The sequence below is a fragment of the Zalophus californianus genome, chromosome 6 (genome assembly GCF_009762305.2).
Source record: "Zalophus californianus isolate mZalCal1 chromosome 6, mZalCal1.pri.v2, whole genome shotgun sequence".
NCBI lineage: Eukaryota > Metazoa > Chordata > Mammalia > Carnivora > Otariidae > Zalophus > Zalophus californianus.
Genome location: NC_045600.1, coordinates 43,433,005 through 43,457,913, shown reverse-complemented (window position 1 = coordinate 43,457,913; position 24,909 = coordinate 43,433,005). Strand labels below are relative to the sequence as shown.

The 24,909-nt window shown below is 36.6% G+C and overlaps 1 protein-coding gene across 9 annotated transcripts in view; it reads left to right on the top strand.

The window, feature by feature from the left end:
* The window catches only part of KTN1 (kinectin 1), a 116,344-nt gene that overhangs the window by 51,500 nt on the left and 39,935 nt on the right, over positions 1-24,909 (top strand). For all 9 annotated transcript variants that reach the window (XM_027569170.2, XM_027569166.2, XM_027569168.2 and 6 more), the window contains exons 7-18: positions 356-496; positions 11,580-11,686; positions 12,477-12,609; positions 13,954-14,041; positions 16,569-16,735; positions 17,160-17,228; positions 18,680-18,717; positions 19,400-19,490; positions 19,862-19,930; positions 20,445-20,482; positions 20,634-20,715; positions 21,527-21,595. In XM_027569170.2, coding sequence (XP_027424971.1) covers positions 356-496; positions 11,580-11,686; positions 12,477-12,609; positions 13,954-14,041; positions 16,569-16,735; positions 17,160-17,228; positions 18,680-18,717; positions 19,400-19,490; positions 19,862-19,930; positions 20,445-20,482; positions 20,634-20,715; positions 21,527-21,595 — 1,092 coding nt within the window. The remainder of the gene's footprint in view (positions 1-355; positions 497-11,579; positions 11,687-12,476; positions 12,610-13,953; positions 14,042-16,568; positions 16,736-17,159; positions 17,229-18,679; positions 18,718-19,399; positions 19,491-19,861; positions 19,931-20,444; positions 20,483-20,633; positions 20,716-21,526; positions 21,596-24,909) is intronic.

The window sequence follows — 24,909 nt, the reverse complement described above, 5'->3', positions numbered from 1 at the left end:
CTGCAAATAATAGAAAACTAATTGTTTTGCCTTAAAACTATTCTTTCTTATAATCAAGTTAGACTGTAGGATTTATTCTAGGTTCAGCTCTTTAACTCAGACCAGAAAGTGCATTTGGAATAAGAATAAACAGAACAGCAAAGTGTTTATGAAAGTAATTGGTGCAGGTGGATGCAGGTAAGATGCAGGGACAATTTCTTTTTTAAACCTTTGACCTCAAGGATGTACTTATTTCAGAGTTCATGATTGTCTTACATCATTTTTACTGATGCTAAAAAATGTTTTTTTATTATAATCTTATGGTACTTTTTTTTTAATAAGTTTTCATAATTTTTTTTCTGGTTTATTCTTCTAGGAAATGATGTCAGAGAAAGAAAGAAGCAACGTGGTTATAGCAAGGATGAAAGATCGGATTGGAACATTAGAAAAGGAACATAATGTATTTCAAAACAAAATCCATGTTAGTTATCAAGAGACTCAGCAGATGCAGATGAAGGTATCTTTTTATTTTTTGAAAACAAAATGAAATTTTGCATTCATTAATTAGCAGACTTTAAGTGCCTAATATGTGCAAGGCTGTGTGCTGGGCGACGGTACATTGGCTAAACTGGCTCCCTGTCTGTAAGTAAGCACCTTTTCGAGGGGGGGATGATGCAGAGCCTGGAAGCTGACAAGTAAAGACTCCATTACAATATAGTAGTCCTGCCTTATCCCCGTTTCACTTTCGGTGGTTTCAGTTATCCATGGTCAGCTGTGGCCTGGAAGCAGATGATTCTTCTGACATATTGTCAGAAGGTCAGTAGTACCCTAACACTGTGTCACAGTGCCTATGTCATTACCTCCCATCTCATCGCATAGGCATTTATTATCTCGCATCATCACAAGAAGGGTGAATTCAGTATAATACATTTAGAGAGAGAAATCACCTTCATGTAACTTTGATGACAGTATATTGTTATAGATTCTATTTTTAGTTATTAATCTCTTAACTGTGTCTAATTTTATAAATTAAATTTTGTGATATGTATGTATGTACGTATGTATAGGGAAAAGACATAGTATACCCATGGTTTAGTACTCTGCAGTTTCAGGCATCTACTTGGGGGTCTTCCAAGGTATTACTACCTGTGGATAAGGGGGGATTACTGTAGAGGTAACCAGTGGGTGCTTTGGAACCATTGGGTTGGGGAGTAGGGAAGATGAGGATTATAGGGAAGTCTTGTTAGAAATGATATGCGAGCTGTGTTGAATGTTTTAAAACAATTAGGCATTATCAGGTAAAAGAGTGAAGAAATGGGTACTGGGTTATTACTTGGTGTGATTCCTTAGTCCCATCCCTAGAGGTGATTATTGTTCAGTGGGTCTATTTTGGGGCCCAGGATATAGCTTTTCAGTGAGTGCATCCCAGGTGTTTCTGATAGAGATTGCCCAGTGAGACAGGAGTCCACTCCTATGGACTCAGGGCTAGAATGAGGAAAAGATCTAGAGATGTAAATAGAGGCCCTGTCTTAAAGGCCCTTATATACCTGAAGACTGGGGAGCCATTAAAGGAGTTAAGCAACTCAGCAGTGTGATTAGTGTTTTTAGTTATTACTCTGGTAGCAGTGTGGAGAGTGGAACAAGATGATTGCAAGGCTTTTGCAGGAATCCAAGTCCAAGAACAAGGGCCTAAAATCAGATGTTGACAGTGAGGGGTTGAGTTTGAGTGATACAGAAGAGTTAGTAGATGGGGGTTGGTGATGGAGTGGAGGAGAGAGCAAGAGAGAGCTGACAATGAAGGCTGACTTCTAAGGTTTTGGCCTAAGTGACCTGTCTCTTGGCTTACTTTTACCTCTCTTTCAGTGTTTCAGAAGGTTCAGTTCTTACTGTCTTTTCTACATACTACTTGTTTTCATGATTCCAGTTAAGTCTGAACCAGTGGTTGGTTGGTTGGTTCTCTTTCTCTAAGATTGAAATAGCATTTTTATCATTGATGAAGAGGCTGTTGAAGAACATGGTTTGGGACGGCTTACCTAGTGGGTGTCTAATATTCCCCCTATTTGAGCTTTCTGGGCCAGTGATTTTTGTTTTTATTTTATTTTTTATTATGTTAGCATATGTTACATTGTTAGTTTTTTTTAAATTTTTTATTGTTATGTTAATCACCATACATTACATCACTAGTTTTTGATGTAGTGTTCCATGATTCATTGTTTGTGCATAACACCCAGCGCTCCACGCAGAATGTGCCCTCTTTAATACCCATCACCAGGCTAACCCATCCCCCATCCCCCTCCCCTCTAGAACCCTCAGTTTGTTTTTCAGAGTCCATCGTCTCTCATGGTTCGTCTCCCCCTCCGACTTACTCCTCTTCATTCTTCCCCTCCTGCAATCTTCTTCTTTTTTTTTTTTCTTAACATATATTGCATTATTTGTTTCAGAGGTACAGATTTGTGATTCAACAGTCTTGTTGAATTCACAGCGCTCACGATAGCACATACCCTCCCCAATGTCTATCACCCAGCCACTCCATCCCTCCCACCCCCCCACCACTCCAGCAACCCTAAGTTTGTTTCCTGAGATTAAGAATTCCTCATATCAGTGAGGCCATATGACACATGTCTTTCTCTGATTGACTTCTTTCACTCAGCATAACACCCTCCAGTTCCATCCACGTCGTTGCAAATGGCAAGATCTCATTCCTTTTGATGGCTGCATATATTCCATTGTGTATATATACCACTTCTTCTTTATCCATTCATCTGTCGATGGACATCTTGGCTCTTTCCACAGTTTGGCTATTGTGGATATTGCTGCTATAAACATTGGGGTGCACGTACCCCTTCGGATCCCTACATTTGTATCTTTGTGGTAAATACCCAGTAGTGCAATTGCTGGATCGTATGGTAGCTCTATTTTCAACTGTTTGAGGAACCTCCATACTGTTTTCCAGAGTGGCTGCACCAGCTTGCATTCCCACCGACAGTGTAGGAGGGTTCCCCTTTCTCCGCATCCCCGCCAACATCTGTCGTTTCCTGACTTGTTAATTTTAGCCATTCTGACTGGTGTGAGGTGGTATCTCATTGAGGTTTTGATTTGGATTTCCCTGATGCCGAGCGATGTTGAGCACTTTTTCATGTGTCTGTTGGCCATTTGGATGTCTTCTCTGGAAAAATGTCTGTTCATGTCTTCTGCCCATTTCTTGATTGGATTATTTGTTCTTTGGGTGTTGAGTTTGATAAGTTCTTTATAGATTTTGGATACTAGCCCTTTATCTGATACGTCATTTGCAAATATTTTCTCCCATTCTGTCAGTTATCTTTTGGTTTTGTGGACTGTTTCTTTTGCTGTGCAAAAGCTTTTTATTTTGATGAAATCCCAATAGTTCATTTTTGCCCTTGCTTCCCTTGCCTTTGGCGATGTTTCTAGGAAGAAGTTGCTGCGGCTGAGGTCGAAGAGGTTGCTGCCTGTGTTCTCCTTTAGGATTTTGATGGACTCCTGTCTCACGTTTAGGTCTTTCAACCATTTGGAGTCTATTTTTGTGTGTGGTGTAAGGAAATGGTCCCGTTTCATTCTTCTGCATGTCGCTGTCCAATTTTCCCAACACCATGTGTTGAAGAGACTGTCTTTTTTCCATTGGACATTCTTTCCTGCTTTGTCAAAGATGAGTTGACCATAGAGTTGAGGGTCCATTTCTGGGCTCTCTATTCTGTTCCATTGATCGATGTGTATGTTTTTGTGCCAGTACCATACTGTCTTGATGATGACAGCTTTGTAATAGAGCTGGAAGTCCGGAATTGTGATGCCACCAGCTTTGCTTTTCTTTTTCAATATTCCTCTGGCTGTTTGGGGTCTCTTCTGGTTCCATACAAATTTTAGGATAATTTGTTCCATTTCTTTGAAAAAAGTGGATGGCATTTTGATGGGGATTGAATGTGTAGATTGCTCTAGGTAGCATTGACATCTTCACAATGTTTGTTCTTCCAGTCCATGAGCATGGAATGTTTTTCCATTTCTTTGTGTCTTCAGTTTCTTTCATGAGTATTTTATAGTTTTCTGAGTACAGATCCTTTGCCTCTTTGGTTAGATTTATTCCTAGGTATCTTATAGTTTTGGGTGCAGTTGTAAATGGGATCGACTCCTTGATTTGTCTCTCCTCTGTCTTGTTGGTGTATAGGAATGCCACTGATTTCTGTGCATTGATTTTATATCCTGCTACTTTACTGAATTTCTGTATGAGTTCTAGCAGTTTTGGGGTGGAGTCTTTTGGGTTTTCCACATACAGTATCATATCATCTGCAAAGAGTGAGAGTTTGACTTCCTCTTTTCCGATTTGGATGCCTTTGATTTCTTTTTGTTGTCTGATTGCTGTGGCTAGGACCTCTAATACTATGTTGAATAGCAGTGGTGATAGTGGACATCCCTGCCGCGTTCCTGACCTTAGGGGAAAAGCTCTCAGCTTTTCCCCATTGAGAATGATATTCGCTGTGGGTTTTTCATAGATGGCTTTTATGATCTTGAGGTATGTACCTCCTATCCCTATACTCTGAAGAGTTTTCGGATTGTCAGATGCTTTTTCTGCATCTGTTGAGAGGATCATATGATTCTTGTTCTTTCTTTTGTTAATGAATTGTATCACGTTGATTGATTTGCGGATGTTGAACCAACCTTGCAGCCTGGGATAAATCCCACTTGGTCATGGTGAATAATCCTTTTAATGTACTGTTGGATCCTATTGGCTAGTATTTTGGTGAGAATTTTTGCATCCATGTTCATCAAGGATATTGGTCTGTAATTCTCCTTTTTGATGGGGTCTTTGTCTGGTTTGGGGATCAAGGTAATGGTGGCCTCATAAAATGAGTTTGGAAGTTTTCCTTCCATTTCTAGTTTTTGGAACAGTTTCAGGAGAATAGGTATTAATTCTTCTTTAAATGTTTGGTAGAATTCCCCTGGGAAGCCATCTGGCCCTGGGCTTTTGTTTGTTGGGAGATTTTTGATGACTGCTTCAATTTCCTTAGTGGTTATAGGTCTGTTCAGGTTTTCTATTTCTTCCTGGTTCAATTTTGGTAGTTGATACATCTCTAGCAATGCACGCATTTCTTCCAGGTTATCTAATTGGTGGCATAGAGTTGCTCATAATATGTTCTTATAATTGTTTGTATTTCTTTGGTGTTGGTTGTGATCTCTGCTCTTTCATTCATGATTTTGTTGATTTGGGTCATTTCTCTTTTCTTTTGGATAAGTCTGGCCAGGGGTTTATCAATCTTGCTAATTCTTTCAAAAGAACCAGCTTCTAGTTTTGTTGATCTGTTCTACTGTTCTTTTGGTTTCTATTTCATTGATTTCTCCTCTTAATTATGTCTCTTCTCCTGCTGGGTTTAGGCTTTATTTGCTGTTCTTTCTCTAGCTTCTTTACATGTAGGGTTAGGTTGTGTATTTGAGACCTTTCTTGTTTCTTGAGAAAGGCTTGTATTGCTATATACTTTCCTCTCAGGACTGCCTTTGCTCTATCCCAAAGATTTTGAACAGTTGTGTTTTCATTTTCATTGGTTTCCATGAATTTTTTTAATTCTTCTTTAATTTCCTGGTTGACCCATTCATTCTTTAGTAGGATGCTCTTTAGCCTCCATGTATTTGAGTTCTTTCCGACTTTCCTCTTGGGATTGAGTTCTAGTTTCAAAGCATTGTGGTTTGAAAATATGCAGGGAATGATCCCAATCTTTTGGTACTGGTTGAGAACTGATTTGTGACCCTAGGATGTGATCTATTCTGGAGAATGTTTCATGGGCACTAGAGAAGAATGTGTATTCCGTTGCTTTGGGATGGAATGTTCTGAATATGTCTGTGAAGTCCATTTGGTCCAGTGTGTCATTTAAAGTCTTTATTTCCTTGTTGATCTTTTGCTTAGATGATCTGTCCATTTCTGTGAGGGGGGTGTTAAAGTCCCCCACTATTACTGTATTGTTGTCAATGTGTTTCTTTGCTTTTGTTATTAATTGCCTTATATAATTGGCTGCTCCCATGTTCGGGGCATAGATATTTACAATTGTTAGATCTTCTTGTTGGATAGACCCTTTAAGTGGGATATAGTGTCCTTCCTCATCTCTTATTACAGTCTTTGTTTTAAAATCTAATTTGTCTGATAGAAGGATTGCCACCCCAGCTTTCTTTTGGTGTCCATTAGCATGGTAAATGGTCTTCCACCCCCCCACTTTCAATCTGGGGGTGTCTTTGGGTCTAAAATGAGTCTCTTGCAGACAGCATATTAATGGGTCTTGTTTTTTAATCCAATCTGATAGCCTGTGTCTTTTGATTGGGGCATTTAGCCCATTTACATTCAGGGTAACTATTGAAAGATATGAATTTAGTGCCATTGTATTGCCTGTAAGGTGACTGTTACTGTATATTGTCTGTTTTCCTTTCGATCTATGCTGCTTTTAGGCTCTCTCTTTGCTTAGAGGACCCCTTTCAATATTTCTTGGAGGGCTGGTTTTGTGTTTGCAAATTCCTTTAGTTTTTGTTTGTCGTGGAAGCTTTTTATCTCTCCTTCTATTTTCAGTGACAGCCTAGCTGGATATAGTATTCTTGGCTGCATATTTTTCTCGTTTAGTGCTCTGAAGATATCATGCCAGCCCTTTCTGGCCTGCCAGGTCTGTGTGGATAGGTCTGTTGCCAGTCTAATGTTTCTACCATTGTAGGTTACATATCTCTTCTCCCGAGCTGCTTTCAGGATTTTCTCTTTTTCTCTGAGACTCGTAAGTTTTACTATGAGATGTCGGGGTGTTGACCTATTTTTATTGATTTTGAGAGGGGTTCTCTGTGCCTCCTGGATTTTGATGCCTGTTTCCTTCCCCACATTAGGGAAGTTCTCTGCTATAATTTGCTCCAATATACCTTCTGCCCCCTCTCCCTTTCTTCTTCTTCTGGGACCCCAATTATTCTAATGTTGTTTCGTCTTATGGTATCGCTTATCTCTCGAATTCTGCCCTTGTGATCCTGTAGTTGTTTATCTCTCTCTTTCTCAGCCTCTTTATTTTCCATCATTTGGTCTTCTGTATCACTGATTCTCTCTTCTGCCTCATTTATCCTAGCAGTTAGTGCCCCCATTTTTGGTTGCAGCTCATTAATAGCCTTTTTGATTTCGACTTGGTTAGATTTTAGTTCTTTTATTTCTCCAGAAAGGGTTTCTCTAATAACTTCCACGCTTTTTTCAAGCCCAGCTAGTATCTTTAAAGTCATGATTCTGAACTCTAGGTCCAACATCACACTAATGTCCGTATTGAGTAGGTACCTGGCAGAGGGTACTACCTCTTGTTCTTTTTGCTGAGGTGATTTCTTTCGTCTTGTCATTTTGTCCAGAGGAGAATAGATATGAATGAGAGAACAAAATGCTAACAGGGTAAAAACGTCCCCAGCAAATATACTCTATACAAATCAGAAAAGACCTGAAACCAGGGGAAAGGAAAGGGTAAGAAAGAAAAAAAAAAAAAAAGAAAAAGATAAAAACAAACAAAAACAGAACAAAACAAAAACAGAATATGTTCAAATATGATCAGGCTAGTGCATAGATCAGTGCCACACACTAGATTTTGGGTATATTTTGGTCTGTTAGAAGAAAGTGCCTCCTAAAATTTTAAAGGAAGAAAGACTTATATATGTACAAAATAAGGGTTGATACAATGAAGGGATGGCAGATGACTGTAAAGATGAAAATTATAAAAGATTTTATAAAAGGACTTGATAAGATAAGAAGTTGTTTTTAAAAAGAAAGAAGAAGATTTTAAAAGGAAAAAGAAAAAAAAAGGGAGAGAATGTGATCAGGCAGGAGACTAGAACAAAGCCATACACTAGTGATTTAGGGTATATTTTGATCTGTTAGAAGAAACTGTATCTCAAAATTTTAAAGAGAGAACAACTTATATATATATATCTGCCAAAAATAAGGGTAACTACTATGAAGGGATAAAATATGACTCTAAAAATGAAAAATAAAAAATGTTTTTTTTAAAAAAGGGATTGATAAGATGTTGGTTGAAAAAGGGAAAAAGAAAAATTCAAAAAAAAAAGTTAAAAAAAAATTAACTTTGAAAAAGTAATGAATCATGGTAAAAAAGCCATGAATTTTATGTGGAGTATTCCCCTAGCGCTGGAGTTCTCCCGTTCTCCTTGATCGGTAAACTTGGTCTTGGATGGCTGTTCGTGCTGATCTTCTGGGGCAGGGGCCTGTTGCCGGTTCCCAAATTTCTTTGCCGGAGGCAGAATTGCCCCGCCCTTGTCTGTCAGGGCTAAGCAAGCTGCTCGGGTTTGCTCTCAGGAGCTTTTGTTCCCTGCAAGCTCTTGGTACAGCTTTGGAGGACCAGAGTGAAAATGGCGGCCTCCCAATCTCCGCCCGGAGGAGCTGAGAACTCGGGGCCCTGCTCCTCAGTGCGCCCCCAGAGAAAAACAGTCACTCCCGTCTCCCCGGTCTCCTTCCACACTCTGTGCTCACCCGGCCTCTGACCGAGTGTTTATATCTCTGGCACCCGACCCTGTGTGGAGTCTCCAAACACAGCAGATCCCTGCGATGCGCTCCCGCGCTGCTCCTCTCCAGGGAGGAAGGGGAGTCTCCCTGGATCTGCCGCTTGTTGGGTCCCTGCTGGAGGAGCAGTGGCCCGACTGGGCCGCGGATCACAGTTTATGGCAACCCCGAGCTGAGAGCCCGCGCCTTGGCTCCGTCTCTGCAGCCGGCTTCCCCGCTCCAATACCTGGGAGCTCTGCCGCACTCAGGCACCCCCAGTCTCTCTGTGACCCCGAGGGTCCTGAGACCACACTGTCCCGCGAGGGTTCCACCCCCTGCTTAGCCACTGGAGCGACATCCCTCAGCAGAGCCGACTTACTAAAAGTTCTGATTTTGTGCTCCATGCCTCTATCACTTGCCAGAAGCGGCCGACGGAGGCTCCCTCCCCCGCCTTCTGTCCTCCTGAATATCGCCTCGGGTTCACTTCTCTGCACGTCCTACCTTCCAGTAAGTGGTCGCTTTTCTGTTCAGAGAGTTGTTGCTAATTCTTTTCTTAGATCTCCTGTTGAGTTCCTAGGTGTTCAGAATGGTTTGATCCCTATTCAGCTGAATTCCTGAGACCAGACGAAATCCAGGTCTCCGGCTCCTTCGCCATCTTGCTCCCAAGCTGTTACATCCTTAGTTTTTGATGTAGTGTTCCATCAGTCCTTGTTTGCATATAACACCCAGTGCTCCATTTTAGTACGTGCCCTCCTTAGTACCCATCACTGGGCTAACCCATTCCCCCAGCCCCTCCCCTCTAAAACCCTCAGTTTGTTCCTCAGAGTCCGTAGTCTCTCATGGTTTGTCTCCCTCTCCCATTTCCCCTCTTCATTTTTCCCTTCCTACTATCTTGTTTTTTTTTTTTTTAAAACATATATTATTTGTTTCAGAGGTACAGATCTGTGATTCAACAGTCTTGCACAATTCACAGCGCTCACCATAGCACATACCCTCCCCAAAGTCTATCACCCAGCCACCCCGTCCCTCCCACCCCCCACCACTCCAGCAACCTCAGTTTGTTTCCTAAGATTAAGAATTCCTCATCAGTGAGATCATAGGATGCTTGTCTTCCTCTGATTGACTTATTTCGCTTAGCATAATACCCTTTAGTTCCATCCACATCGTTGCAAATGGCAAGAGTTCCTTTTTTTGATGGCTGCATAATATTCCATTGTATATATACACCACCTCTTCTTTATCCATTCATCTGTTGATGGACATCTATGCTCTTTCCATAGTTTGGCTATTGTGGACATTGCTGTTATAAACATTGGGGTTCACGTACTCCTTTAGATCACTACATTTGTATCTTTGGCGTAAATACTCAGTAGTGCAATTGCTGGGCCGTAGGGTAGCTCTATTTTCAACTTTTTGAGGAACCTCCATACTGTTTTCCAGAGTGGCTGCACCAGCTTCATTCCCACCAACAGTGTAGGAGGGTTCACCTTTCTCCACATCCTTGCCAACATCTGTCGTTTCCTGACTTGTTACTTTTAGCCATTCTGACTGGTGTGAGGTGGTATCTTATTGGGGTTGGTTTGGATTTCCGTGATGCCAAGTGATGTTGAGCACTTTTTCATGTGTCTTTTGGCCATTTGGATGTCTTCTTTGGAAAAATGTCTGTTCATGTCTTCCTGGGCCAGTGATTTTTTGAATTATTTCCATTGCTAGCTGATGCTTTAATTTGGAAGCTCTCGTCATCACCTCGAATTTAACATATTCTAAAATCAAACTCTTGCTTTTGATTAAGTTCTTATTTTCCTACATCTGAGGCATTATTATCCTTTTGCTTGAATCCTTTGCCTTCTCTCTCTTGCTCAGTTTACAGTTTTTTTCTGAAATCTTTTAAGATATTTTATTTCAGGGTATTCTTGCTTTCAGTTCTTAGACATCACCTTAGTTTATTATTTCATACTGGCATAATTATAGTGGTTTTTCAGTCTCTCATTTCCATTCTACCATGTTAATAGTATCAGATATTTGTTTCTAAGATATTATTTTGATCACATTGCTAGTCTCATGCTGAAAAATTTTAAATTCTTCTTCACTGCTATCAAAGTCCCAGTGTTTTCCACAGAAAAACACTAATAGCAAAGAAGAAGTGAATGAATCTGTTGTCAGGTTCTTACAGTTTCCACTGCTTTGTGCTTTCATTTGACCCAATCCTCTATCTTTCCAACCCCCAGCCATTTGATATATTTTTTCCCATTAATAAATGGATTATTGAAGAACTGATTTTCCTAGTCTCAAGTGATTTTTTTTTCTTTTCCTTAATTGCTTCTTACTGTTAATTTGGAAATTAGTCAAGTATTTGTAGTACTCTTATTGAGGGTGGAAAGTGATTTATTTTTTCTTTTTCTTTTATAGAAGCCAGGATATAGGTTCTATGTGATTTGTTCTCTGAAAAATAGATATATATACTTTAATTTCTCTCAATTGAATAGGTTTCCTTAAAATTATTAAGCTTATTTCACATTCTAAAATAAGACCTATCCTTATGGGAATATGAGATTCAGTATTCTTTCTCTTGGTTCTGTAATTCTGAGATAAGAAATAAAAGGCCAGAATATTTTAGTGAGTAGGTTTTTGCGTGATGTATTTGCCATCTATTTGGTTATAGTTCAATTTGTAACTTAATATAAATGTGTTAAACATATTTTCAGTTTTTAAACTTTTGATTACTAAAATCTTTCATTGAAAACTGCTGACATGAAATTGGTACAGGATCAAGATAGGGTTATTCTATAGGAGTCTGTTGGATAGGAAAGAATTTCTTTTATTTCTAAAACAGCATTTCTGTTTGTATTTATTTTACCTTTCCAGTATCATAGCAGCTAGTATCTACTTGCATTCTTGAATGTTGTGGCAGCTTGTATTTACTTTGCATTCACCACAATCAAAATGTAATTCATCCTTTAAATTTGTTTATATTTATTTGAGAAAGATGGTCCAAACTTCATTCTTTTCATTCTTTTTACATTCTCATTATAATAAAGTTTCTTTTAAGTTCGTTTTGGCAGTCTTTGTTTCTAAAAATCTTATGTTTGTAAAATACTTTTAGTTCCAGCAAGTTCGTGAGCAGATGGAGGCAGAGATAGCTCACTTGAAGCAGGAGAATGGCATACTGAGAGATGCTGTCAGCAACACTACAAACCAGCTAGAAAACAAGTATGTTTCCAAATGCTTTATTTTCAATTGAATGGCAGAATATTTTCATTGAATGGTGGAATATTTTCTTGGACCATCAAAATGGTGTTTGATAATGATTGGTTAGACTTCTGTGTTTTACATTTGTTTCTAAAAAACAATTTTCTTGCTATGTGAAGAACTCTTCAGCTAAACTCTGTGATAAATACTAGTGCCAGCAGTGCAACATTGTCTACACATCGATGAAACTGAATATTTAAGTTTTAAAACATCTATCCCCTTTAACAGTAGCTCTTAACTTCATTATTCTGAAGGGCATCTGGCATGTTCATTAAAAAAAGCATATTCTTGAGTCCTACCCATAAAAGATTATGATTCAGTGGCTCTGAGGTGGAACCCAGGAATCTGCATATTAATACATATTCCTTGTGATAGTGATGAAATTGACTCTGGGCTTTCCTTTGAGAAACTGCCTTAGAGAAGTGTTAGTCGCATGCTTACAAGAATAAACGCTCTGACTGATTTTAATAGATTTTCAGAACACCAGTTTGAGCGTGACACTGTTGACCTTTGCTCATGAGTGTGTGGCCATCCATTTTTCTTGATTATGGTGATTTTAGAATTTGTGTAATTGTTACCAAAATGATTCAGAGATTATAGTCAACCATACTTCATTATTAGTAGTCACTTAAAACTTTTTTTTTCGCTTGGCTGTAAGTGGAATTGCTCAGAAAAACAAATATCAAATATGTTTTGTTCTTTTTATGTGTTTGTAATAATAGAAGGTTCCTAATCCAGTTACTGTTTTCAGGCAGTCTGCTGAACTAAATAAACTACGCCAGGATTATGCTAGGTTGGTTAATGAGCTAACCGAGAAAACAGGAAAGCTACAGCAAGAGGAAGTCCAAAAGAAGAATGCTGAACAAGCAGTTACTCAGTTGAAGGTGATCTATTCCCATCTTTATTTATCATTTCATAAATAACGTAGATATTCAATTCAGGGACCTAAATATGTATGTAGGTTTGAGAAATGTAGTTTGAGGCTTAAAGGAATCTGTAGTCTAAGTGTTCTGCCTGTGTAGAAGCATGTGCAGTAATGAGAGAATTGAATATAGGCTTGAGTCTGAAGTTAAAGACTGAAGATAGGAAAAATGAAATTTGCTGATTGACAGATACAAACAGAATTTCTTCTTTGGGCGGTTAGGGTTCACGTGCATGAGGCAAAAATCAAGTGGTAAAAATTACCTTTAATATTATTAATCATCCATAACTTGGATTTTTTAGTAAGTTCAGTAGAGCATATTTTTCTTCCAGCATTGGAATAGATGATTTTCCTTTGCTTTAGCACAAGACCAGGAAATGCTCCAGTTGTTTTCACTTGAGCCATAATATTAAAAAAAATCAGTTTCTGTAGATACCAGAATGGTACTTAGTACCGTGAGAAGCTCCTGCTGAGAAGTGATGCATGGGATTGCTCAGGCTACAGAGGAATAGATTTGTTTCTTTTGTACCTTATAGCATATGCACATTGAGTAGAATGGTGAATAGAATTGTCCTTTTCTCCTTTTCCTGGGGAGAGGATTTATTGAACATATAGTTCAATTTGTGTAAGTCCAGTGTATTAGATTCCTTCCTGGGTCATTGGTAGAATCATACCTAATACCACTTCCAGAGTGGTAGGGATTAAAAGGAGAAGGGATTAAAAGGACTTTGAGAATAATTGAATGTGGAAAATAGTGTAATTTGTTTCCTTGAAGTTTTTATGGGTCCCTGTGGGAGATTGATATAATTGTCCTTTTATTCAAAATTTATCTTGCTGGTGTGTTTATTGCTGGCACTTAGAAATATGGAAGTTCCATATGGATATGGATAAACAGATAAATTATACTAAAGACCATAGTCATCATTGAAGTGTTGTGCTCTATCTCAAAATTTGAATTTTAGGTTCCTACTGGGATTTAGCAGTAAAGATACCATCCTGTCTTTTGAAAGCCTATCAGCTGAAGAAAATAAAAATGGAAAACAGATCATAACTAAATAGGTCAGATATATACATAGTAGTAGCTATAGTGATCTACCTGCACAAATACTTGGTTTTTGTAAATCCTGCATTTTGGAGGGTAGAATGACTGTGGCTGATATCTTTGTATAAGTCTGGGCATATATGCATATTTTATTAATGTAGGAGGCTGTTGGAATAAGCAGTTTTATGACAAGAGTAAAGAGGATGCCCTTTTTTTTTTTTTTTCCCTGAAATCCTGTGATTGTGCTGACTTAACCTTTTCCAGGTTCAACTACAAGAAGCAGAGAGAAGGTGGGAAGAAGTCCAGAGCTATATCAGGAAGAGAACAGCAGAGCATGAGGCAGCACAGCAGGGTAAGGGGAGAGGTATTCATGTAAATTTAGTATATAGTCCTGGGTTAAATTTTCTCCCCTCTCTATATATGAAGAAAGTATGATTTGACCTTTTTGTTTAGGCCAATAAAAATAGCTTTTGCACTTTCGGAGTACCTTTATTTTTTTAAGATTTCTTAGAATTTCTAAAATAAATTCTCTACTAGCTTTATCCTGAAGCATTAAGTTCCAGATAAAATTATAGTTTATAATAGGGTAATAGGAACCTAGTTTGTGTGTTTCATTTCTGTAGTTATTTCCTCTGGTTCCTTGATTACCTCTTTATTTTTTGTTTGTAAGGGAGGACTCACTTTCTGTATTGTGAAGAGAAAGTAAGAGTGATACCATTTCAAATAGTTGACTTAAAACAGTCTACTTAAATGCTAAGTTTCATTACTTATACTTAATTTGATGAATCCATCTGGGAGATAATGGAGCTTGTATTGTATGTATTATTTGTCTCCATTACTCCTTTTCTCTGTAAGAGTCAGTGTAGTAAATTATAGTTCCAAACAGGATAGATCATAAAATTTTGGCTTTTTAGACCCTTGGTTCCCTCTGATTCCCCATGCCTGCCATCCCTCCAGTCCTGTATTTCCTTTTGGTTCCATATTTAAATATACCCAAGATACTTAAAGGTCTTTTTCTTTATACATAAAGTTTATGTCTATGTTAAGATACATTAGCTTATTTTTTAAAGTTACATTTTTTATTTCATCAATGAAGCACATAAGAATTTTGACAAAAGAATTGAGCTATAAACTATATTTCTCTATAAACTATGTAACTGTAAACCATAAAACCTCACTCTCAACAGAAGCAGTCATTTTGCTTTTGGTATTCTCCATCATATTTCTAAATACACATACTATTTGTACACATATTGCTATCTCTTAATAGGTATCTGTTGACTTTTATTTCAGGAAATGAGGTCTTAACTCCCACACCATTCCTCCCACCTTCCCCTCATTCTACCAATATGGTTACGCATACTTCTTGATCATGTCAGTATTCGTTGTTGACATCATTATGACAGTGAAACTCAGTCCTGAGCCAAGAGAAATATTAAAACTGCAGTTCTTCTCATGAACAATGTTGTTTAATTTCTTGAGCTAATTACTGCTTTATGTTTTTAAGTTGTTTGATCCTTATTTTATGATTTAAAATTTTACCTGTGGTTAAACTCTTACCCTCTCTCCTCTGCCCACCTCTCAACATATGAGGTAATGGAGAATCTTTTCAGTTTTTCTTTCTGGAGTCTTCTGTCTTCCTGTTTCAGGACTTGTGTATTTTCTAGGTTGGCTCCATAGCTGTCTTCCTGAGACTACCAGTGTTCTGGATACCGTGTTACCACCATCTTTCTTGCTTTCCTCCCTCATTTAGTCACATATCTTTTAGTCCCATGAGAGTATGCCTTTAAGTACATTGGTTAAGGCTTTGCATATCTGAAAATGTTTTTATTTTTTCTACCTTCATGCTTGATTGGTAGTTTGGCTGGATGGAGAGTTCTAGGTTATAAATAATTTTTCCCACAGAAGTTTGAAGGCATTAATTCAGTGTTTTAACTTTCACTATTGCTGGTAAAGAAATAATTATGCTCTTCTGAGTTTTAACCCTGGATATGACCATTATGTTTAATTATAAGGAGTTCTTTTTTGAGTTGGGTTTCATTCTGTTATTAGTGTCTTGTTATGGCAGTAACATCTTAAAATATGCACACACACACATTTTCTCCTTTTCCCTATATTTGCCTCTCTTCCTTGGTGGTGGTGGTGTTAGTGGTGGACTTGTTTGTTTTATGGAGCCAAGAGGTAGCTCTCATGATACCTAGTATCTCCATTTCCTGAGCCTTTCCAGATTTCCTGAACACCTTCCCCTTCCAAGTTAGTGATTATCTATCTCTCCGTTCATTTTATCTTAATTTCTGGATTTGGAGTTAGTTTCTGATTGCATCAAAGATAGTTTGTGTTTGTTTCTCATTTTCTTTGTTGTTTTGGGGTCATTGGTAAGAAGAGAAGCAGACAGAAAAGTTGTACTTCATTCTACACCAGGACATTTGTCAGCCATCAGCATCTTTCTCTGTTTTCCAAGTAGGAAAGTATAGGGAATTTATAAGAGATTCACTCGATAACTCACTAAAGTGTCTTTGGGGAAATAAAGAATGCTTTCAAGAAATGATACAATAGTTTTAAACATCCATGTACCATTCACTTAACACATTTTTGAGTATGTACTGTGTACCAAGCCTTGGACACTGCTCTGGATATAGAGAAGAGGCAATTCTGTTTTCAGAAAGCTTACTTCCTGGGCGAAGAGAAGAATTAGTACAGTGTGGCAGGTTCTATGATAAAGGTAAGCCTAGAATACACAGGGGAGCCATGTGCAGGAGGGGAAGAAGAGGAGAGATTCAAGGAGTTTTTTTCTGGAGGAGATAATGCCTGTGCTAAAGATGAATGGTAGTAACCAGGCAAAGGAAGAGAACTTTGTAAAATGCTATGTTTTGTTACAGATTTACAGAGCAAATTTGTGGCCAAAGAAAATGAAGTACAGAGTCTGCATAGTAAGCTCACAGATACCTTGGTATCAAAACAACAGTTGGAGCAAAGACTAATGCAGTTAATGGAATCAGAGCAAAAAAGGGTGACCAAAGAAGAGTCTTTACAAATGCAAGTTCAGGTATCTAATTCTCTCTCCCTTTTTGAAAAATAAAAGCAGGCGGTGGCTGGATGTGTCTCTCTAGAAGAGAGCGGGTAGTCTACCTTATCTTAATTGTGGAGTGGTGATGAATAATTATAACTTAATTTTTGAGCAGTTGTCACAATATGGTGTGTTTGAATATGTGCTTAAAGATGTCCTCACAGTCTTAAATTCTTTGTGTTAGATTAGGGGCAACACAACTTACTCTTAATTTTTACCTTCTACAACAACTCTAAAAATAGAGTCCCTAGTCATTGTTGTTTAAATTATGGCTTTGGAATCTAAGAATGCCTTTTTAAAGATAAACAGAAGTTTGTACCTCATTTTGTTCATGTACATTGGTATATTTGTTAACAGCACACTTTCCCCCCCCCCCCTCCTTTTTGGTTGTTACTTATGAAAGGATATTTTGGAGCAGAACGAGGCTTTGAAAGCTCAAATTCAACAATTCCATTCCCAGATAGCAGCCCAGGTAATTGTGCTTTCATATTGCTTGTCATTTCTAATATATATTATAATAATATAATATAAAATATATATAATTTAATAATGACATTATATAACATAATATAATATAATATTCCTAGCCATTAAATTAATCACCTGAATGCCTGTTGAATGCCAAGCACTGGATTAGTAGTTGGGAAACTGGTCCATGAATCAACAGTGATGATCCTGATAGCGGAGCACTCTGATAATTATGTATAGTGCTGTGGGAAAACACCAAGAAAAAAATCCAAATCCAACTAATGGCGAGTTTCTACCATAGAAGGAAGAAATGTGCATAATCTTGACACAGAACAGAAGAAATTGGCCAAATGGTGTTAGGAATAGTGGTTTATATATTAAAAATGCTTACTAAATACTGACTAACCATAAGGGAAAACTTTATATACACTCAGGTGGTAGCAGTATGTTAATAATGTAATACTATATGTTAATACATAATCTCAGATTATGTAGGCAAAAAGATCATTTTAAAACTTCTGTTCAGTGAGTGGGGCACCTTCCAGAGTTTTCAAGTTGTATTGTTAGACCTGTTATTCTTTGGCAATATTGCTGTGCAACATAGATATAGTCTAAAGTGTATATATCTATAATACAACATTAAGAAAGAAAAAAACCTTGTAAGTACTTATTTCTGTGATATACATACTGTTTGTTTCAATTTCAGCTCCTCAACTTTAAAATTCTAAAAATTGTAGAAAAAGTACCAGCTTTTTCTATGTTAAAAAGTAATTTTAACATTAACTTGTTTTTAAGGTTCAGGCAATTTCAAACTCCCAAAACTATGAGATTGCACATATTTTTTTCTAGTATGTTTTCTTTGTAGAAACTATAGTCTAAAATGAATTGTGTAAGAACTTTTTACTATAGAAGAGGATGTTTGTATGTCAGTGTACATATATATATGATCAACTCCAAAGTGAATTGAAATCTTAAGTTAGCTGAGAAGGTAGCTCTAGAAAATTTACCAGGAATTAAATACTTAGAGAATGCTATAAGTATGTTTTTGAAAAGTAAAGATGAGCATGGTTATTACCAAATGACTTAATTGTTTTATTGTACCCATGAACTGTATGATTTTATTATTGGAAGTTGTTCCTAAGATAAAGATGAAACATGGCCTTTGTAGGTGTTTTTCCTGTATATTTGGTACTTGTTAGTTGTATAATTTCCAGGCCTGGCGATTTGTTTTCATTTGAACTGTCTTATGCTATGTAATTCCCTAATACTGGTTGTTGGTGATCAAAGTTGCTTTCAGAATAATAGCTACTATTTACTGAACAGTCATCATGGGCCAAATACTGCCTTAACAATTTTTTATACATTAATTTAATTTTTAAAGCTCTGTTTGATTATTGTACAACTTTTAGACTTTTTCTTAAATGCTTTTATGTTGACACTGTTTTTCTTTCTTAGACCTCCGCTTCAGTTCTAGCAGAAGAGTTACATAAAGTGTAAGCCTGCCTTTCTACACTTCTCTTGTAATTGCTTAGTCACCACTAAATGATACCTGTTCCATCAACACTTATGATTTACTTTATATTCTGACTTGTTCAGAAAATACTCTTAACTAGATCTGGAGCAACTTTTGCTCTCCTCCCTCCCTCAGTGAGTTGAGTTCCTAAACATTGCACATTTTGTGTTTTTATGTCTTCATCATAAAAAGAGTTGGGGAACCTTTTTGTATTTGGGGTTTAGTAGTGGAAGAGAGAATTGTAGTTTGAGATTAATGGAAGTAAGTTAGTTTTTGTGCCTAGTAAGTAGTTTTACCTACTTTGTATTTTAACTGTATGGTGGTATACCCAAAACAAGGTTCTGTTTTTAGTATATTTTTTAATTTGCATAGACAGGGCTCACTTGAGTTCAGAAGACCTAAAATCTGGCTTTGGCATTACCAGGTTTGTGAGCTTAAAATAATTACTTCTTTTTACCTCAAGTTTTAAAAAAGGGGTATGTATCTTAGGGAGTTGTAGTAATGTATGTGATAGATATTACTAAACTGAAAGGAGCTACAGAAATGGAGGGTGCAGATGCATGAGAAACTACTTAAGCATGAGCATATTTAAGGCTTTTAATCCTTTGATTTGTGACTTGACTTCAAAATGTTTATATGTAAAAATGTATTTCCTGTTAAAGGATTGCTGAAAAGGATAAGCAGATAAAACAGACTGAAGATTCTTTAGCAAATGAACATGATCACTTAACAAGTAAAGAGGAGGAACTTAAGGTACAGTAATCCTGATAAATGGCAACAGTATTTTATAAGCTTTGAATTACCCTAATGTGGTAATCAGTATGACCATCTATGAAGAATGGAAAATACTCTAAAGTCATTTGAAAAGTGTCTACTCTTTATTAAACTATAAAATCCTCTTTAGCCTTCCAAGAAGAGAAGTTCAGAGGGCTTTTCTCACATGATGTCATTCACAGTAATTTGGGAAATATGTTAAATAACAGGAATTGATGATTTCCTTTTCCTATTTAAGAAATTGTGATTTGAGGCCTTCGCTTTGAGACCTTTACTTAGGTAGAAGAGATGCTTTACCAATTTTAAAGTCAGTTATATTAAATATTTTTAATATTTCCTTCTTATTCTAGGATATACAGAATATGAATTTCTTATTAAAAGCCGAAGTGCAAAAGTTACAGGCCCTGGCAAATGAACAGGTAGATCTTTATTGCTGTTGAGCATTTACTTTCAGAATTTGACCTTGTCTATACTTACTATTGCAAGCCCTAATTTCATTCATATACATAGTAAATATAATGGTTACTTGTGTTTGGCTGCATGGCATATTGTTGAAAGCCTCTTCTATTTCACCATAACACTCAAAACCCACCTACATGGTACTACTTTCATGTTGAAACTCATGTTTGATCAAATGAATTGATCACATTTAAGATCTCAGAAGAATCCATGAAAACATTGTTAATGTGCTGATTTGTTTTAGCCTTCTGCTATTTAATCAAAAAAGGATATACTTTTATTTGGATAAAATTTGACCAGTGAGAAGTCCAAATTATTGGACAGCAAAATGTATTACGGAAATGTGTAGATATTGCTTTAACTTTTACTTCAAATATATGGAAATACAGCTTTTCGGTATATAAAAATAAGGGAAAGAATAGTTTGGAGTGCTTCCTAAGGAATGGTTTAATTCTCATCCCATTCCAAACACAGGCTGCTGCTGCACATGAACTGGAAAAGATGCAAAAAAGGTGAGTAAAGCATTGCTGTACATGGAGCCATTTGTACATTTATATTCAGGTATAATTGCAGAAGTTATTGGTACTCATAACTGATAGTTGTGCATATAATTTGTGTAAACCTTTGAATATGAATTGTTTTAATTGATTTTTTTTCTCATAGTATTCATGTTAAGGATGATCAAATAAGATTGCTTGAAGAACAGCTACAGTGTGAAATTTCAAACAAAATGGAAGACTTTAAGGTTTGTGATTAAGCTTGTCAACTGAGCTTAGAACAACCTTCTATAGTTTTCAGTTGAAATGAGTCTAGAAATACTAGTTTTTTATATGAAATCACCCTGAAGCAATGTTTCTATCGTTTATTTGGGGCTTATACAGACAGTGAATGTTATCATAAACTTTTTGCCTAGATTATCTTATCTGTTCTTATAATAGAATTTTGATACTTGTTTTGCTTCAGTCTTTGCTCTGCTGTAGTTTCCAGTTGGTAGTTTGTGATGGTTTTAACTGCCTCCATTGTCGGTGCAGTGCTAGCTTCTGGTCACGGCTGCTCAGCCTGAGTATTGGAAAGCAGTGTTATTGCTGGGGTGCATCTTCTCATGTGTATGAGATTTGCATTCTTCTTCTTCTTCTTCTTTTTTTTGCTTTTATTTAATAAGAATCCTGTAAATATTCACTTAAGAAAACAGAATTTCCCAGAATTCATTGGCACAAGTGGTTTCAGTTCTTTGAAATACACGTGAAACACTATTTTGGGATAAAGCACATGACTGAATTGGGGGGCTTAGTCAAAACTTGTTTTAGAGGTCATTGTACATGTAGTTTATACTAGTACTGTATTTCTATATTTTGGAAATATATTCACTGAAAATGAAAAGTGAAACCACATGAGATTAGCATTGTTATATCAGTATATAATTCACCTGTCACTTTAAGAATACTTAAAGGGATAATATGGGTTTGAATTGGGGGAATTTTTTTTTTTAACCTATTCAAATGATTGCTTTGTTATCTTTTCTTAATAAAACAGTAAATTGAGATTTCTTTTTTCAGATTCTAAATGACCAAAACAAAGCATTACAGTTAGAAGTTCAGAAGCTACAAACTCTTGTTTCTGAACAGGTAAGGCTTTTCATGCATTACAAGGCAGAAATATCTAATATTAAAAAGATCTGGTTCTTCTTAAATATTAACCAACTCATTCATTTTGAGGAGTTTTTCCGAAGTATGGATGTATCTTTTCATTGCATCTGTTCATCTTGTGCTTATCAAGTGTCTAAGGAAAATATTTTTTCTTCCCTGAGGGGAAGCTAATGCTAACTTCCTTTTTATAAGCACTTAAAAAAAAAGTGCAATAGAATACATAAAAAGCATTTAAGTCATTTTGATACATTTGGCTCTCAGGATAAAAATCTTTCACTTTTGGAGCCTTTTTTCTAAGGCAACATGGTTTCTTAAAAAAGAGTGGGTTTGAAACCTGCTACCAGCACTTAAAAGCAGAGTGATGTTGATCAGATTGCTTAACCTTTCTGAGACCTTTCATTCCAAATCTTTCACACTGAGATTTTATTTACATCATAAGCTTGTTAGATTTAAATGGGGAAGTTTATGTGTAGTGCTTAGCCTAGTGATTGGCATTAAGCAGGCATCTTAAACCTTAATTCCTTTCCCTTGAAATATTTATTTTTTCATCTCCTCCCTACCCCCTACTGTCATCGGACTCTTCTGTATTTATAGCAAGCCATCAAAAGTATAGCAGCCTTAGTAAGCATGGCTTCATAAACTAGAGCCCCAGGCAGTGTACATCCTTTGGCTGTTCCTAAGAGTTGCCTTCAGCCTTTTCTCCTACAGAGCTCTTCAGATTCCAGTGTTTAAAAATATTCTAGAAACTCTTGATATTAGATGACACATTAAAATAGAAGCTTTGAATGTTTTTCTAATAGTGTTAAATTTGGGAGCTTGTATTAGAAGCTGAAATGTAAATTACTGCAAATGATAGCACTTCTTTTCACAGATGCATGCTTTATTTTTTATTTTAAAATTCACATTGTGCAGGTATTGAATTGGTGTAAAGTAGCTGTGCCAAATACTGTGGAAGTATTTGTTAACATCTGTTTAAGAAATGTACTTATTCTCCTTCCCCTCTTGAATATGTTAGTGCCTTGTGTATTCTTTATTACTTTGTATATAGTTTACCCTTGCAAACAAAAGGCACTAGAGGAGATAATGCTAAACTGATGATATTTAGTGCAGTGCGGGGACATGACTTCATGCCACTGTAATCCTAAAATAATTTTTTAAGTCTTATTCTCGTTTCTCTTTGTTGTGGTATGGCTTATAAAATACATTTCATCAATTGTAAGAATTCTCCCCCTCAATTTATCATCTCTGAAGTCTGGATGTGTCTTAGAGTCTCTGGTTACAGTTTAGCTGTATTTTAGTAGCTACATAAAATACCAGGCGTGAGGGCGCCTGGGTGGCTCAGTTGGTTGAGTAACTGCCTTCGGCTCAGGTCATGATCCTGGAGTCCCAGGATCGAGTCCCGCGTTGGGCTCCCTGCTCAGCAGTGAGTCTGCTTCTCCCCGGACCCTCCCCCCTCTCATGGTCTCTCTATCTCATTCTCTCTCTCAAATAAATAAATAGAATCTTTAAAAAAAAAATACCAGGTGTGAGATGCAACATTAATGACTTCGAAGAGGTAAAACGTGATTGATAATTTTTGGTTGTGTTATTTCTTACCCAGAAAAGCAGAATGTTAAGTTGTGAGTTGGTTATAGAGATTCTGGAACACTTATTTCCGTGTATAAGGTTTTAAATACTTCCTTAAATTAACTTCACGGGAGTTAAAACAAATGCCTAGAAATGTATGACTCTGTCCTGGAATTCCAGTGTTAAAGGTGCTGGTAACTCTTACATGTAAAGAAAACAGGAATCTTTGCAAATCTTTTAACTTTTAGAATCTTTTAATCTTTTAGTTCTGTACTAAAAATGTATTCTCCATCATTAGACAAGAACAAAACCACTAGCCTTACATTTTTCTTTTCCTTAAAGAGAATATGATGACTTAAGAATTGCCATTCTAATATCTTAGGTAAAATTCCCCATATGTGTGGAAGTTAATATTAAAAAGAAAATCCCCTAATTTCTACCTTAACTGAATCAGCCTTCTATCTACTACTAAGGTTTCCATGTACTTTTAGATATTCTGTTAAAATAACAACTTTTTTCATGAGATAGGTTTTGTTTTAATGAAGAATAGTTTTAGGAAGTTTAATGAACAGTCCACAAAACAAAATTTTATAGCCACATTTTTTAAATTTATTTAAAAGAATTTGATTAGGGAAAAGTTACTTTGTGGTACTAATTTAAGATTTGCTCTTTGGTAATTCTTAGAATTTTTCTTGTTCTTAAAGCTCTCTCTTTTAAAAATAGCTTAGAAAGCATGTAACTATGATGGTGTGTTTTGGTTATAGTTGTGACTTAGCTCTCTCGTCTTGGCCGACCAAAGAACCATCTCTTTGGCTTCTTCTCTGGTCATTTTTATTGCTATCACTAGTGAAAGAAGAGATGAAGATTAGTATAATCTTAATTTTTTCGATTTCCACCTTTCTTTAACCCCTTCCTATCCAGCAGTCAGAATTCTAAGTGACAGTTGAGACATGAACAGTTTAGTTACATAAAAAAAAAAATCAGTCTTTTTGCTCCATGGATTTTTATCTGGGAGGAAAAGATTGAGCTTATTGAAACAGAAACCAGTGATGGTGCCAAGTTGTTGTTTCTTTAGGTGTAGGAAGCAGAAAGACAACAAATACCAGGTAAGATAACCTGTTTATACATTAAAGAAGGGAAGGCTCCATGTGGATATAAGCCTGTATGATAATCCCAATGATGCAAATAAATCAGTTACTAGTATCTCATTTATTCAAAATAAAATAAAACTTCTGGGGAGGCAGGGTTCTGAGTTATCCCCCCCTTTTTTTTTAATAGCAAAGGAGCAGCATTTTTATTCTTACTGTAGTAGATTTTTATTGAGTAAAAACTATAGGAGTAGGAAATTTTTTCTCTTTGCCCTGTTGCCTGTTTGCCTGTTTGTGTTTTATTGCAGAAGAATTTATTATTTATTATTGTATAAAATGTAGTTTTGGAAATTGGGGAGAACAAAATTGGATTGGGTTAGGCCAATATATAAAGTGAAAAAGGTTGGATGGTTGCTCAGCTGGTCACTTTTCTGCAATTGAGTATTTGATAAGCTGATGAGCAACAGTACATGTTAAACTAACTTTGTTAAAGGAAATTAATTTCATTACATGTTTACATGTTTATGAATTGAGTATATGCTAGATGCTGTGCTCCATGCTGAAGCTACAGAGATGAATGAGACTTGGTTCCTGCCTTCAGGAATATGGCTTCTAGTGTGAAGATAGATATGTAACACA